We start from the raw sequence: 16,081 nt of genomic DNA, 5'->3' as shown, positions 1-16,081 counted from the left end.
CCTGTCTTTGACCATTACGCAGAATTCAATTTCTATAACAAATTCGGAACAAAAAATTATTATTATGAACGTTAAAAAAACATACATTAATTTAAAACAAATTGTGAAAACTGCCTCTAAACTTCAAATGACTTTAAATACCGCAGTGTAGTCTTTTTACCAACTTTCTACATTATAATGACCATATTAAAATGCAAATTACCACGTGTGCTTATTAAAAATTCCAAGGCCATACCTGATAATTCTAAACACTCCTCCCTATAATAAATACACTGCACACAAAAATTATCGCAACACGGGTGATTTTCTTACCGTGTATTATCATTTCTAGTCCGAATAACAGCATCCAATTTTCTAGGAATGCTTGTATTTGGTCAACAACAAAATTTTAAATCATTTTTTCTCATTTTTGCAGAAGGGCATTTTACAGTTCTTGTAGAGACCAAAATGCATTTCGCTGCTTTAGCAAATCTCGCTGAGAGTGATTCCAAACATAATCATAATTTTTAACCTCCACCGAAAAGAGCGTGATGGCGAAAGTTACAATGAGAATAACGTTTCGCGGAGCGTCTGTAGACCTTTTTGCTCAGTGTCACAGTTTTGATTTTCGTCACTGCTATTGACAAAAACGTGACACCCTTTATCTCGAACCTCAGATCTATTTTGATGTCATATTTCTTATTCCCTACGGAAAAAAGTGGGAGTTTCATAAGCCAAATTTACAATGAAATGCGGAAACGGAAGTGGATACAGAGGATTTTACGTGTTTGTAACTCCGGTTTACTTACCAACTGATTTAAATTACGTCAAGAACATTCTAACGAATGATTTTAACTATTTTAACAGACGTGGAATATACTATAACGAGAAGGATGACCCTTTGGGTGCACATTTGATTAATCTGAGCGGTAAGAAAAAGCACATTTTGAGAAAAAACCCATTCCAACATTCACACTAAGTAATATGACAATGATGTACAATGATAAAAGCCCATAAAGTTGCAGCAACTTTCACCATAGACATCATATTTTCCTGTACTTTAGGACTAGATTGCAAAACATTCAAAGACAAACATTCGTTACTACAATACTTTTTAAATAAGTGTCTTTTTTGGTCAAAATTCAGGTGGTTTGTCCAAGTTCTAGCCGCAATGAATGGCAGTGTAAAACAAAACAAACAGAATTTTTTCCTTGAAATAGTGTCTATATTAAATATCGCGAGGAAATAACTACGTGAGAAAAGATTTGCAAATGCTGATTAACCAGAAAAAATCAAACGCTTTTAGTGTTTCTGAAATCACAGCGCAGTGTTTGCCATTTTTTGATGCCGGTTTTGACACCTCAGCTGCAACTCTGACTTTTGCTTTAACGAAATTGCCAAAAATTTGGAGGTCCAAGAGATAATCAGAGCAGAAATTGGCGAAATCAATTATGAGATACTTCTAGAAACAAGATATTTAGACCAAGTCATTGATGGTAAATCGTGAGGTTGTTTGCAAAAATTGCCAATTTTGTTTTAAAAACTTTGAGAAAGTATCCACCGGTACTTTTCGTGCCACGACGGTGTTGCGACGATTATAGGACTCCACAAAGTGGTATAGTAAAGTAGTATAGTGATCGAGAAAGGCACTTTTGTCTTAATTTCAATTTTTGGAATTCACCATGACCAAGAATCTGCAAAGTTTGATCCTGAGAGATTCTGTAGGGAAAATAAGAAACTCAGACACCCTTACGCCTACATACCATTTGGAGAAGGGCCCCGTAGTTGAATTGGTACGATTTTTTTTCGAAAAATTTTGACTTGAACCAATTTTTGGTTAAACGTTTCGGTTTGATGCAAATTAAATTTTTTGTGGCCTCGATTTCAAAAAATTACAAGTTAACAAAGAATCCAAGAACGCCAGAACCCTTAACGATAGAAGTCGATCGGATGGTTTTGTTGCCCTAAAATGACATTTTCCTTGACTTGGTGAAAGTGGACCATAGTAGTTTAATTTTGTAAATAATAAATAAATAGCTATTAAAAGTTGCTTTATTTCGCCATAAACATTATTATCAAAAGAATTATCATATTGTTATCGAAACTGTTCAAGGGTAACGCCAGTTGGCAAAACTAAAATGATTTTGCTAGTTTTGAGTGTGGTTTTACTTGTGGCTTTACGAATTTTCTTTTTCTGGAGGTTCCAGTATTGGGAAAAACTACAAATCCCGTATCTTCGACCCTACTGTCCATTTGGCTGTTTGCCAAACCCCCTCATCAACAAAGAGAAGGGTGGAATTATTTTAAAACGACTTTACAGAAACGTAAGGGATAAAGGATGGAAACATGCCGGTATTTTTGTTTTTGTTACTCCCGTTTATCTTCCCACCAACTTGGACTACATCAAAAATATTTTGACCAAAGATTTTGAACATTTCGACGATCGTGGATTGTATTACAATGAAAAAGATGACCCGTTAAGTGGCCACTTGATAAATTTAGGTGGTCCTAAGGGTGTGACAATGCGGAAAAAGCTCAACTCTTTGTTCACTCCCAGCAGTTTAAAGATGATGTTCCAAACTCTCAATACATCAATTGAAGATTTGCTTCAACAAATTCACTCTCGTAACACCATCGACATCCACAAACTGTTCACCTGCTTTACCATCCACGTCATTGCTTCATGTACTTTGGGCCTTGAATGCAATATCTTCAAAGAAGAACACCTCTTGTTTGAATCTTACGCTAACAAATTTTTGGTCTGGTCAAGAGGCAAATGGTGTTTGCAGCTTTTGGCAGCTATGTACATCGATACTGCGAGAAAATTAAAAGTGCGAACTGTACCGAAAGAAACTGAAGATTTCTTCGTTAAAATTGTGACCAAGAATATTAAATATCGGGAAGAAAATGACTATTTTAGACAAGATATGATGCAGTTTTTCATTGAGCAGAAGAATGCCAACACTATGAGTATCAACGAAATTATTGCTCAATGCTTCATCTTTTTTATAGCTGCTTATGAAACCTCGACCACTACTCTTACTTTTGCACTGTATGAACTGGCCCAAAATTTAGACATACAAGATCGGGTCAGGAGAGAAATCACTTCAGTTTTGCTAAAGCACCAAAAATACAGTTATGAAGCCATTGCCGAAATGAAATATTTGAACCAGATTGTTGACGGTAAGCTCTAATACAATAATAATAATATATTTATTTGTCAGTGACATATTTATATTAATGTATGATACTAGTCAAGAAAAAAAAGTATGCAAATTTTAATTACAAAAATGTATTGTTACCAAAGTCGTTTAAGCTATATTGTTCTACATTGACTAATTTTTGTTTAACTATTTTTTTGAAACAGTGGAAATTAAGTTGTTTAATATGACTGGGAATACTATTATATGTAAAACTTGAAACAGTGATAAAAGTACAGTTTCGTTCCAAAACAGCAGTTTTGTGATAATAATTATTAAAAATTTCATTTGATCTTATATCATGTTGATGGTGTATTAAATGAGTTTCAAAGTATGATTCGTATTTATGGATAAAACAAAGACATTCATGTATGTATACCTTACTGCTAAGTAAGGTATTAATTTTAATTTAGCTATTAATTTTGAATAAATAATTTACAACAACTAACTTTTAGAGGAAATGCAACGTTGGTATTTCTATGGTTTTAATAAACAGTTGCTAAAATACAAAACTAGAAATCCATATAAGATTGAAAGTTTACCAATAGCATTCTCAAAAGTTATTTCTGTCTTTTGACATCATTTAGGGATACCCAAACATTTTTTTGCATAAAACAAATTGATTTCGTGAAAAAAATTGTTTGTTTGGTTATTTTGTGTTGCGAGAAAGTTTGGTTTTCATATTAGCCAAACTGCCTTGGATAGTTTACAAACTATAGAGCTATTTTGTCCTACAAGTAAATTAGCTAAGATTCTTGGATAGTTTGTAAACTAGCTGCTATTTGGCCTTTTTTATAATATAATTTTTTTTCTGTTTGCGTTTTACCTCAAAAATAATTCCTTGTTCAATAATTGAATTCAATAATCAGTAATAAGAAGCCATGGTAAACATCTAGCAAGGTCTCCTGATTTAACAATTTTTTTAGCTCTTTTAACAGATAACAAGAAGAAGCTAACTTTGCACTAATTTTATTTAAGTGCGTTTTTTACTTTAGGTTTCTATCAATTAATATTCCTTAAGAGAAAAGTTACATTTCTAATGTTTATGTAATCAGGATAATTATTTTTATTGAGTGGATGTGGAAATAATATTCAATTACTTTTTTCCGTATTTAGTTCTAGCAAGTCGTTTTTAGTCAATGTTTGAATTTCTGTAAAAGTATTCTCAGTTTCTGTTAGAATATCTGTAAACTGGTATCATCGGCATAATTAATAATGTTGACAAAGCTATTGTCAAACATGTGCAACATGTCATTAATGTAAATAAGGAATAACAGTGGTCCAAGTATGCTGCCCTGTAGAATACCTGATTTAATTTGTAGACCAGGTGAAACATATTTTATGTGGCTCTTTATAATAACGACATTCTGAATTTTATCATTGAGATAAAAATGTATATTTTGTGTAATTGTACAGGGTGATTCAGATATGATAAAGAGCCTGACGATCTGGCGATGCAACCCAATAAACAAATTCCATTTACGTGTTGATCTAATTTTAATTACGATTTGTATTTGCCATCCAAGTTATCTTATGTTGCTGACAATGCTTGACAAGCTTTGACATCGGTGCTAGTCATTTAAAAAAATAAACATCCTGAGTGGGAACTTAGAAGAAATTGGCCTCTTGCAAAAGAAGAAAACACACTGCTAGGACTTTGGAAAATGAAGTTCGTAATAGCTTACATAACACAGAACCAACAGGAATCAGTCAGACTTCAGTTTCTCTATTCTGAGAAAAAATAAATTTTCTCCCTATCATGTTCAGGTAGTATGAGAACTTAGGAAAACTGAATTTGAATGTTTCATTCTTTCATACATTTTGTATTGTAGATTATACACCGAAAAGACTTCTCTACTTTCTCTATCATTCCGCAAAAATTGAATGGCAATAATGATCGTTCTCTGGTTCTCTGCGCTAATGTCAGAGTGACATAAGTTGATAACTTGGATTCAACTTGCAAATCATAATTTAAATTGGATCAAAGGCGTAAATGAAATGTGTGTTTTGGGTTGCATCGCCAGATCGTCAGGATCTTTATTTTATCTGAATCGCTCTGTATACCTATACAGAGCACCTATGCAATTTCTCTAATACCGCACTTTTCAATTTTTTTAGAAAATTACCATGATTTACACAATCAAAAGCTTTTGATAAGTCTAAGAATATACTGAAAGAAATGTTTTATAGAAAACCATTTTAAAAACTCTGGTTTTACTAATAGGTCGTTAGTTGGTCATTATTAAAAGTCACATTTTTTAAAAACTGGTTCAATTAGAGATATTTTTATGTCTGTGTTTAAACTCCCGGTACCGGTATCCAGTTCAATCTCGACAGCGTCATGAACATTGAAAGTGACGTCATCAACGATCGGGATTTGTCTTCAATCTCGGATTTCTGCTCTGCACATCCGGCCCGACAAACGACAATTAACTCCCCAACTAGGTTCAGAATTGGACATACATCTAGACTACTTGATCTAATTTTTACTTCTCCTGATAACTTAGTAACCCACTTGAAACATTTTCCATCTTTTTCAAAATCAGATAATTCAATACTTCACTTTTCCACACAATGTTTTCCACCCAGTTCATTAAATAAAAAATCTTCTGTAATAAGAATATTCATTAATTTTGACAAAATGCGCTTATTGCTCTCTGAGGTTGATTGGAAATTTTTGTTGATATCTAATACTATTGAAGAAAATTGGTTAAAATTTAAAAAGCGTTTACTTCAAACTCAGCTTAAATGTTCCTATCACAAGACAACATTTGTAAATGTTTCCAAACCATGGTTGAATTATTCAATTTTTCATGCACTTAAACTCAAAAATTTTTTATGGCAAAAATATCGTCCGACCCATTCTGAAGATGCTTATGAACCACACAGAAAGCAATCTAATTGGGTTGCTAAGTAAATTAAAAAAGCCAGACATAACTATGAGTTCAAAGTAACCAGAGACACTAATCAGAAGTCGTTTTACAAGTACATCCGTCGCTCAGTCATTGTAAATACAGGTATATCAGAAATACGTGTCTTAATTTTAACAGGTAATAGAGCTCAACAAATAAAACATCTTTTCTATTTGTAAGTTTTCAATTAAAAATTCGCAAATTTACTTTAAATTGGGAAAAAGATAACACACTGAAACGTGTACCCGCCTATAGGTGCAAAAATAAGATAACCGAACTATTTTCGTTGTGATAGAAACGGACAATTTAAACATTTTAAAACAACAATGAAAATTGTTGCTATTAATACAAATTATTTATTAAACACTGACCGGCTCGTTTGCACAAAAGAAAGAAGGAAAACATTGAAAATTACAAATAAGAATTTTGCAAAATGTTATATAGAAAGTTGTTGTATTTGATGAGTTTTGTTACGTGTTTACGTGTTAAAATTAACACACGTATTTCTGATACATCCTGTATATATATATATATATATATTCGTATGACAGAAAAGAAAGGACAGTAATACATTGTATATAGAAGAAATCACTAGACTTTTATGGTAGACAACCAAGTTTTAGCTTCTGGCGACAGTTTATAGATTTCATTGAAGCCTTCTTGAAAACTTGTAATTTGCCATTCATCAACGAGATGTTGAAAAGTTTCTTCCACTTGGCCACATTGGCAATATGGATTATGTGTAGCCTTCCAATTAAACAACATTGAATTAACATTGAGTTAATGATGAATTTAGACATGTCCGTTTATATACCGGGTGCTCAAAAACCGGTGCACCAACTCAATGGAGTGTGGTAAAGAATTGCTTACATATAAAGGTAAAAATAGTAAAAAAAATTTTTGCATTAAAGTTATTGATAAATAACGAATTTTAAATAAATGATATGTGGCAACGTTGTCTAATAGTCGTGATCGCAATAGAATTTGATTAACAATAAAATAAATTATTTTTGAAACGGTTTCCTAGGAATTAATTCCCAGCGTTGGCTGTGAACGATTACTTAGAGTAAAACATAAAAACATTAAAAAATAATGAAAACTGAAGAAGTTAACAAAATAAGTTTGTAGCTCCAGATTTTTTAAAATATGACTTTAGGAATTTTTATCAAGATTTTTCCCGTAATCTACACATGCTCCTCAACAACGTATCACTGAGTTGATGTGCCAGTTTTTGAGCACCCTGTATAGGTAACTTCAAAATAACATCTAATAATTTCGAGACCTCTCAAATGTTTGCCAACACTTCCCGATGTGTCTAGATCTATACTTCATGTAGTTGTATATACTTCCAGTACTCTATACTTTAAGTCCTGGTCCTGACGCCTTATCAAGCGCTGTAATAAAAAAAAATTATGACATCTTAAGCCATCCGCTCTCTTTGCTTATGACACAATCTTTCCAAATGGCACTAAATTCAGAAAAAAAAATTGAAAATAAAATAACTCTAGTCACAATACCCACTTTAGCAAAGGCACGATTTCACAACACAATTCTCAGTGAAAATAAATTATTTACATAAAAAATACCGGTTAATATTGCTGTTTGTCGCGCTGGGTGAGCAGAAAGCAGGGGTTAATCATAAAAAAAATCCGGTCTTTGGTGACGTCACTTTCAATGTTCATGATAGAAGTGGATACCGGTGCCGAGAGTTTAGACGCAGCTTATTTTTAATTCAGAAGGAAAGATACCCCCCATTAAAGATTCATTTATCAAATACGTAAGTGGAGACAATATAAATGGAAATATTTTCTTTATCACTAAATTTGATAGGTTGTCAGCACCGACTGGATTTCTGTTTTTTGAGTAAATAATTTTGGTCAAAACTGCATCCCGCTATCGTCTTTTGTTTTTGACTTATAAACAAAACTTGTTATTTTAGCACAATCTTGAAAAAATCATAACATCCTTATTATAAGAGATACCCATTTAAAACAAAAACATTATACGGGCATTTTTTAAAGAAAATGTAATAATGTTATCAGCGATTTTTCATTTAGCTGTAATAACATAAAGTAATAATAACTGTAATAACATAAATTTTTATTTCTTTAAATATGAATCATAGGAGGCTGTGATATTTTTGAAAAGCTTATTTTTCCTGATTTGATATGTCTATTTGTATAATACATTTTTTTAATATTTAGAACATATATAACATTTCGCTTTTTCTTTATTGTAGGCCATAAAAAAATTTTGAATTTTCATTTAAACTATGAAATAGTAGTATATTATACAAGTAAAGAAAAGTTGTTCATTACCTGCGAGTGCTGTGTGAAACCAGTGCTGTGTGAAACGAGTGCGGAGCACGAGTTTCAGAAAAGAATCCCGAGCAGGTAATGCCAACTTTTCTGTACGTGTATAATACAACGTTTTCTCGTATAGGTATATCGAGAAATTTTTGTTAAAATTTTTCACCCATAGAATAAAAAAATCACCATATGGCTACTTTATTCTATCAATTTTTTGTGTATGGATTTTATTGAAAAAATTTATACAGCGTGCTCAAAAACTGGCGCACCAACTCAATGGTGTTTAGTAGAGAAGTGGTTACACATAATGGCAAAAATAGTAAAAAAACTCTTTGTATTAAAGTTATTGATAAATAACTAATTTTAGGTAAATGATATGTGGCAACGTTGTCTAAGAGTCATGATCGCAATAGAATTTGAGCAACAATAAAAATAAATTATTTTTTAAACGGTTTCCTAAGAAATAATTCCCAGTGTTGGCACATCCACACATTGTGATTTTTTGGATGAATTTTAATTTTTTTTAATTAAAAAAACTGCTAAAATTTGATAGTAAATTTTAAAATAATTATTCATCGTTTTGTTACGAAAAGATTACCTGGTATAAAACATAAGAATATTAAAAAATAATGAAAACTAAAGAAGTTAACACAATAAGTTTGTAGCTCCAGATTTTTTAAAATATAACTTTTGGAATTTTTTCAACATTTTTCCCGTAATCTGCACTTGCTTCTCTGAGTTGGTGCGCCAGTTTTTGAGCACCCTGTATAGCTAGGTGTATTGCTCACCCCAAATCCGGGTACGTAATGTAAATCTAATTTTTCAATTTTCCCTTTTAAGGCCATATAAACTACTTTTATACCTGATTTAGTGATTATGACACTGACAATTGTTTATAAAAAAAACAGTCCTTAACTAAATGGAATAATGTACCATAGTAACCACTTGTAGAATAAAGCTGTACTACCTCTACTCGTATCTATGGAACAACATACCTATAAGAGAAAATGTATTACTTAACAAGTATTTGTAATTTCATGATTTTTTAAATAATTAATTAAGTTATTCACATCTTTTCGGTGAACTAATTTTTCCATGGCCAATTACTTTTAAATATTTTAAATATAATTTTTATCAAAAGTATATAAAAATATCACATAACTGTATTTATATTGTTTTTAGTTATAAAATAAGATTAATATAAGATGTTCGAAAATATCATAGTCAACAGAAGTTATTGTTTTTTATTACTCTCATGGCACGCTACGTTAATATTCAAGATATCTTGTATGCATTCTTCAGAAAAACCGAATTATCTTTCAAACTATCAATTTTTAGGAAAAAACTTAGAGGTAAAAGACATATAAAATGAAACAATAAATAGGAACCAGTAATAAAATACAGGGGGTGCTATTTAAATAAATTAAGTTATGGTTCTCCAAAATTTCCTAAAATGAATTTGTCTCAGCAAGGAGATGCTACAGTAGAAATGGACGATCCCAACTTGATATCCCAAAAATCGAGCATACTGCGATTTTTTAATAATGTGCCTGCAGACGTACTAAATTGTAGAAAAAAATAAATAACTTCTGAATGGTTAAGGCGAATTGTAAAAACTAAATAAATTTGTGAAGCCTAAGAAAGTGCAAATTTAAATATGTATAAATACACAGGAGGTGCCATTTAAAAAACTATATTATAGACTGCACTGTAATAATGGAACATTCTGTATAGAGCAAAATGATTTTAGAAAATGGCCTCCCATTTGCAGCGCCCTTTGACTCACTTATATCATTGACGGTGTAGACGCAATCGAGCACGCCCATATCAATGACTCACCCTCTATTGTCATAGTACGTCTTTTATTAATTATCATTTGTGAATATACTTGTTTGTAATGTCTGTATTGGTTACGAAAATTTAGGTCAATAGAACATGGTTTAGCTAAGAATGTTACTGTCATATCTCCAGTCATTATTAAATCCATTATGGCTATTTTTTTATTTTATTCTTTTCATGGGAAAACATTTATCAAAGGCTTTATTAATTCAACTTACACTGTATTTCTTGTAAACATCAATTTCTGGGTAGATATTATTCCAATTCATACTTTCCATTATTTCAAAAAAATAGTCGTAATGTTTTTTATTGAAATCTCTTTTGTACGAATAATTCAATTAACAAAGACCTGATTTTGATTTTGCAGAAACTATGAGAAAATATCCACCGTTTTTGTATGTAGTGCGACGATGTACTAAAGACTACACGATACCTGGCGAAGATGTAACTATTAAAAAAGGCATTTTTGCCTTGATCTCAATTTTAGGTATCCACCATGACGAGGAAATTTATCCAAATCCGCAAAAATTTGACCCAGATAGATTCAGTAAAGAAAACAAAAAAATGCGGCACCCTTATGCATACTTACCATTCGGAGAAGGTCCAAGAATATGTATTGGTACCGCAGTTGGTAAAATTGTAACTATTTCGTTCAAAATTACGTTGTAGGAAAACGGTTTGCTTTGATGCAGATTAAATTTGGTCTAGCTGCTTTGTTGGAAAAATACAAATTTACTCTAAATGAAAAAACCAAAGTTCCCTTGGAAATTAGAACAGACACGTTGGTGGTTGCACCCAAAGGTGATGTTCTGTTAGATATACAAAAGATAAACTAGAAAAATTGTTTAAATCTATATTAATAAATACATAGTAATTTTTCCATTTTTTTGTTTTATTAAGTAAGAAATACAACAAGCTTCAAGCACTGTTTCCACAAGCAGGTTGAGAAATAATAACAATACAGTGTACGGAGTGTCCGGAAAGTCGTAGACAACAAGAAAAATGTTAAAAAAAACCTAAGACTTTTATTGTTGAAGATATGATGAAGCAAAGAATAAAAATTCTTTGCCAAAAATGCCCCTTCGGATTCAAATTCATTTGTGATATAAATGATATTGCATATAAAATTTTCAAATTCTTTTAGAAATGTTAACAACATTTTTGAGTCAACAATGATGATAAATCTGGTAACACTTGGCACAAACCATTGTTGTTCAGATGAAACCGTGGTTACAGTGATTGCTTATATTGTCATTAAAATTTTTATTTCATTTTTCAGCGGTAGTTTTTCAGTTTCAAAAAGTGTTAGTAAAAGATTCAAATGTTTTCCTACAATGAATATTGTGACTTGGACTCGCTGTTTGGTGAATATGCTGGAACTTCAAGTGAAGCCGCTCGTCAATATGACATATGATACCCCAAATCGAAGGTATCCAGACGAAAACTTTTTTCATAGACTGCACCATATAATGCGATAAACGGGTCGTTTGGATCTTTTACCAAGGGAACTTGGTCGGCCCAGAGGTACGAAAAACGTTGCTGCAGAAGAAGCAATTTTAGAAGAAGAACTTGAGAGGAATTGGTGAACCGAATTCATGCTGCTAGTAGCTAGTGCTACTAGTGCTAGTGCTCAAGAAACATTACAAACAGTGCATGCCAAATGAGCATTTGTTATATTTTTTTAGTGCATTGATTATTTGTAAATACTTTAAATAATAAAGCTGTTCTACGCTCCGTTGTATTCAACAACATAAATATAAATTACAGTCATGGTCGAACTAATCCGACTAACAATACCACAACGGCGTAACCATGGATTTAAATATTAGAAATTAAATGTGTTTAACACCTTTTAATTGTATCCAAGACTTTCATTATAATATTTAATTTCTGTTTTTACGTGTATTTTTGAGCGATGTTGCCTTTTTTCATAAATTGTTTAGGCTCTGATGGAGCATGTGTATTTCTTTTAAACATTTTTTTGATACCCTAAGGGACTACCCAATTACTCCCCTTTAATGAGGAGCACGACTTTCCAGACACCTGTACAGAGTCATTCACTGTGAAACTGACGGGCAAATGCAGATGTAAATGTAGGCTCGTAGTGTTATGTGAATCGTACTGTTAAAAAATTAAAACATTCTTCAAAGTTTTTCGCCGACTGGAGTGATTGTCAGTTCGTTTATCTACAAATAGAAATTAAAAAAATTAAAATTTTCTAAAGTGTTTACCTGGACAGTTTCAGGTGTGGACAATACATAGCATACTGCATCTGCAATGTCTTCAGACTTTAGTATTGGTAGACTTTTCAGCATTTCCAATCGTTCGGGACTGTATCCTGTACTAAGAGTTGTCATTTCACTTATAACCAATCCAGGACTAATGCTCTATAAAAATTTATCACTTTGATTTTTGACAAAACATTGTAAATACCGTAATTTTGATTTTCGACCCCAGAGCGAGAAACTCGTGCCTCAAAGTCTCAGCTAAAGCTGCGACTGCATATTTGCTGGCTGAGTAGACATTAATCCCGGGAAAATTCACAACTTTATGCCCTGCAATGCTATTAATGTGAATAATATGCCCATTTATGTTGTTTGCTGTCATTGATTTCACAGCTTCTCTTGTGGCAATACATAATCCTATTACGTTAACATCAAAAGTGTTCCTCCAAGCCTCAGCATCTCCGTTTGCTAAGAAACTTTCCTTAGAAACACCAGCATTGTTTATTAAGATGTGGACATGTCCGAGGTTGTCTTCAACCCATTTGAAAGCTTTGATGATTTCATCTTCTTTGCTCATGTCAGTTTTAACAGCGTGGAGTTTCCCTTTTTTTCCTTCGAGATTTTTGGCCCGCGCTTCGATCAGTTCAGAGCGACGAGCAAATCCAGCAACCTTAAAGATTTGTTAGTTTAGTATACAGAGGACCATAATTTATTTTTAGATCATAACCTTTTACCAAAAAATTGCCATAATAGAGGGCTGTTTAAAAAAAATAATAACTCAAAAACCAAAATAATTTCGGAAAAAACAATTTAAAAAAATTATCACATTTTCAAAGTAGTTAATGATGTACTAATTAGTTTTTTCGTAAGGTACAAAACGCTTAGGCCCAGACTTTTGCCCAACGCTGTAAAATTTTTCCATTATTTATATCTCCGACTATTGAGACTTTAATGCTCTATTTGCCTGTATTTTTTTTATCCGCCTTGTGCTAACCGTTATTTAATAATTACAACTATTTTTATAAATTCCTTGCTGTGAAAAGACGGTAATGGAAAAACGGGGCGCCTCTGGCGACGTTAATGGAACTATCGAGGATAGTTTCGTATCGTAACTTTGAGATATCCGTAGTTTACTGTAAAAAAATTATTTCTACTTACGATGAGACCGTTTTCTACCAAAGCGTCAGCAATTGCAGCACCGATTCCTGAACTTGCACCGGTCACTACAGCCACTTTGCCCTCCCATCTGCATAGTGAAAGAACCATTTTGACTGTGTAACAAGATGATACTCGCTCGAATTGATAATCTAAACTGGTAGTAACCTTGGTTTTATGAGAATAAGACTCCCATTACATTACTTAGGCACTTTGCCAAAATGCGGTTTCAAGGCTAAATTAATGATAATATTGAGTTTGTGGTTCGTGTCTATATTACGACGGTGTAATTATTAACCGGTTAAATTTAGGAAACTATTTATTTATTATTTGAATAATCCTGCATCGAATGCAGAGATGGATTTAGGAATTTAGAAAGTTAAAAAATGACGGAAGCGGCTTCTAATTTTTTTAGACTAGTGAAGATTGGAACGTTCTCTACCGATATACAAAAGGTTCCAGCAAGTTGTTAATTCTTATTGACCACCAAAAATTATAATACACTAAAACAAACTTGTACAAAATGTATACTCGTTATTGTCAAGCTCCTGCATCAAATAAAATTATTTTTAAGTACCTGTACAAGTGCGACCAATTTAAGACTCCTAAATGATTCATTTAAGATGTTTACCGTACGTGTACAGCTAGGGACAAAACCAAACCAAAACGCATCGACTCTAATTTGAAGGGGCAGGACCGTGACAGGTACCATAAAAATACAGTACTCCAAGGGAAATAGTGAAGATTGGCTAAAGCAATATTTCATTGCAACAATACAGTTGAAACAGAAAATGATTAGTGTGCAATTTTTATTGTATAGCTAATTTATTGTAAATTAATTGTATATATAAAATAAATATATCTAATTAATTTTTGTATAGTAGTACTAGTTTTCAGAAATACCTTTTTTGGTTTATACCAATTATATTTGAATCGTTACCTGCTGTGATTACAACAACATCTGTTTTGAAAAATGAGACGAAATGAGCAATAAACATCTTTACCCGCAGAAACCCAAATTTGCATTTTACTGCAGACTAATCATTTTCTGTTCCCAACCGTATCGTTGCAATGAAATGTTGCTTTAGTCAATCTTCACTATTTCTCTTGAAGTACTGTACCATATCGTCCCAAACTCGGTAATCCTAATTCTATAGTCAAATTGGTTCCCATCGGGCAGGTAGGTTAGATAAACGTATTAAAGTATTATGATAACAGGAATGGCATTTTAAGTGTATGAATAAATTCACAAGTTAAAATTGTTTTTGTAATTTGTCTCCATATTGATACTTGAATAGCATAAGGGTGCACAGAATTTAAAATTGACGGATAATTTAGAGCAAATGATGTAAAACCGAACAAGAACTAAACCTCTAGAGCCAGAACCACATCTTTGTTTGATACTTGACACATATCTGAGTTCTCTCAAACTTTTTTCTCGGAGCACAGAGAACCTATCTGTGAGAATTCAATCTCTAATGCCCAACATAATCGAGAAAAAGGAAATGCAATGGCTAACGCAAATTATTAAACTGAGAACGATCAGACCAATATGAGCTTATTTGCTGAATACTTTACAAAATTTACAGAGAGCTTAGGGCTAAAAAAATAACATTATCTTTTTTTTAAATAACCAGTTAACCACGAATAAACGAAATTTGTTGTTGGATATCGTGCCAAGAAAATAATTATTTGAACATCTCTACCAGCTTTAAATCTAAAATATAAACACATTTGTGACTTAATTCTTTCTATCTACCTGCTTATGCGGGAGCCAATTCGACCCACACCCGAGAACCAATTCGATCATCACTTTTTACAGAACTATACTTATAAATGTCCTATTTGTTCACCATGTTCTTTCAAGAAGATCAAAATTCGATAGCAGACTGACTAAATTACTTTACATAATTCACTAACTTATAATAAACTATAATTAAATATTATTGTTTTATTGCTTATTCGGTAATGAACCAGCTAAAAACAAAATAAAATATTGAAGTTGACAATTGTTGACCATTTTACAATACAAAGTCTAGTTGATTAACTATGAAAAAAACGAAGTAAAATCGTTTTTTTTTTGTGATTTTTCTCAAAATCTGTCAGAAAGTCACCCTAAATATCGATATAGCAGTTTTTTTTAAACCATTTTGAAAAAATCATCCTAGCCCTGAATTTTGACAGTTGACAATTTTGAAAATTCTAGAAAACTCTTCAAATCTTCAGTTATCGAATGCAAAAAAAAACAGTTTGAGAAAGTAAATTCAAATATGCAATAAAAATGTGTGGTTACTATTTAAAATTTCAAATTTGGCGTCAATTTTTTGTAGTTCCAGAAGGCCAGCCATTTAGAAAATAATTTTGTTGAACTCAGAATGGTCGATTTAGATCGTATACAAAATTTTAAAGCTCTGCTTTATTAGAAGTTAAAAAGTTTGTAATGTAGGCTCTTAAATGTATAA

At 32.1% G+C, this 16,081-nt stretch overlaps 2 protein-coding genes across 3 annotated transcripts; one reads left to right on the top strand and one right to left on the bottom strand.

Moving 5' to 3' along the window:
- Positions 1-2,075: 2,075 nt before the first annotated feature.
- On the top strand, positions 2,076-11,121 carry LOC659281 (probable cytochrome P450 6a20). Of its 2 annotated transcripts, XM_064358254.1 has the most exons (4): positions 2,076-3,162; positions 10,607-10,683; positions 10,727-10,858; positions 10,909-11,121. In XM_064358254.1, exons 1-4 carry the CDS (start codon positions 2,118-2,120, stop codon positions 10,924-10,926), a joined length of 1,272 nt encoding a protein of 423 aa, XP_064214324.1. In that variant the 5' UTR covers positions 2,076-2,117; the 3' UTR covers positions 10,927-11,121. The 2 variants fall into 2 exon arrangements, with proteins under 2 accessions (XP_064214324.1, XP_970699.3); XM_965606.4 differs by having other exon boundaries at positions 2,077-3,162; positions 10,607-10,858.
- On the bottom strand, positions 11,080-13,830 carry LOC659209 (farnesol dehydrogenase). Its single transcript, XM_965536.4, has 4 exons — positions 13,623-13,830; positions 12,673-13,134; positions 12,471-12,626; positions 11,080-12,425 (listed from the first exon to the last, which is right to left on the bottom strand). Exons 1-4 carry the CDS (start codon positions 13,728-13,730, stop codon positions 12,384-12,386), a joined length of 768 nt encoding a protein of 255 aa, XP_970629.1. The 5' UTR covers positions 13,731-13,830; the 3' UTR covers positions 11,080-12,383.
- Positions 13,831-16,081: the final 2,251 nt, after the last annotated feature.

The sequence above is a fragment of the Tribolium castaneum genome, chromosome 8, assembly GCF_031307605.1.
Source record: "Tribolium castaneum strain GA2 chromosome 8, icTriCast1.1, whole genome shotgun sequence".
In the NCBI taxonomy this organism is placed as follows: Eukaryota; Metazoa; Arthropoda; class Insecta; order Coleoptera; family Tenebrionidae; genus Tribolium; species Tribolium castaneum.
The sequence above is the reverse complement of the archived record's forward strand: the minus strand, read 5'-3'. Positions and strand labels throughout refer to the sequence as shown.

Bases quoted from the DNA above. Each gene is read 5' to 3' on its own strand.
- LOC659209 (XM_965536.4), bottom strand. From the start codon at position 13,730: ATGGTTCTTTCACTATGCAGATGGGAGGGCAAAGTGGCTGTAGTGACC. The intron at 13,135-13,622 runs GTAAGTAGAAAT...CAAATCTTTAAG, and splicing joins TGGTAGAAAACGGTCTCATC to GTTGCTGGATTTGCTCGTCG. The intron at 12,426-12,470 runs GTAAACACTTTA...TTCTATTTGTAG, and splicing joins CCACACCTGAAACTGTCCAG to ATAAACGAACTGACAATCAC.
- LOC659281 (XM_965606.4), top strand. From the start codon at position 2,118: ATGATTTTGCTAGTTTTGAGTGTGGTTTTACTTGTGGCTTTACGAATT. The intron at 3,163-10,606 runs GTAAGCTCTAAT...TTGATTTTGCAG, and splicing joins TTTGAACCAGATTGTTGACG to AAACTATGAGAAAATATCCA. The intron at 10,859-10,908 runs GTACCGCAGTTG...ATTACGTTGTAG, and splicing joins AGGTCCAAGAATATGTATTG to GAAAACGGTTTGCTTTGATG.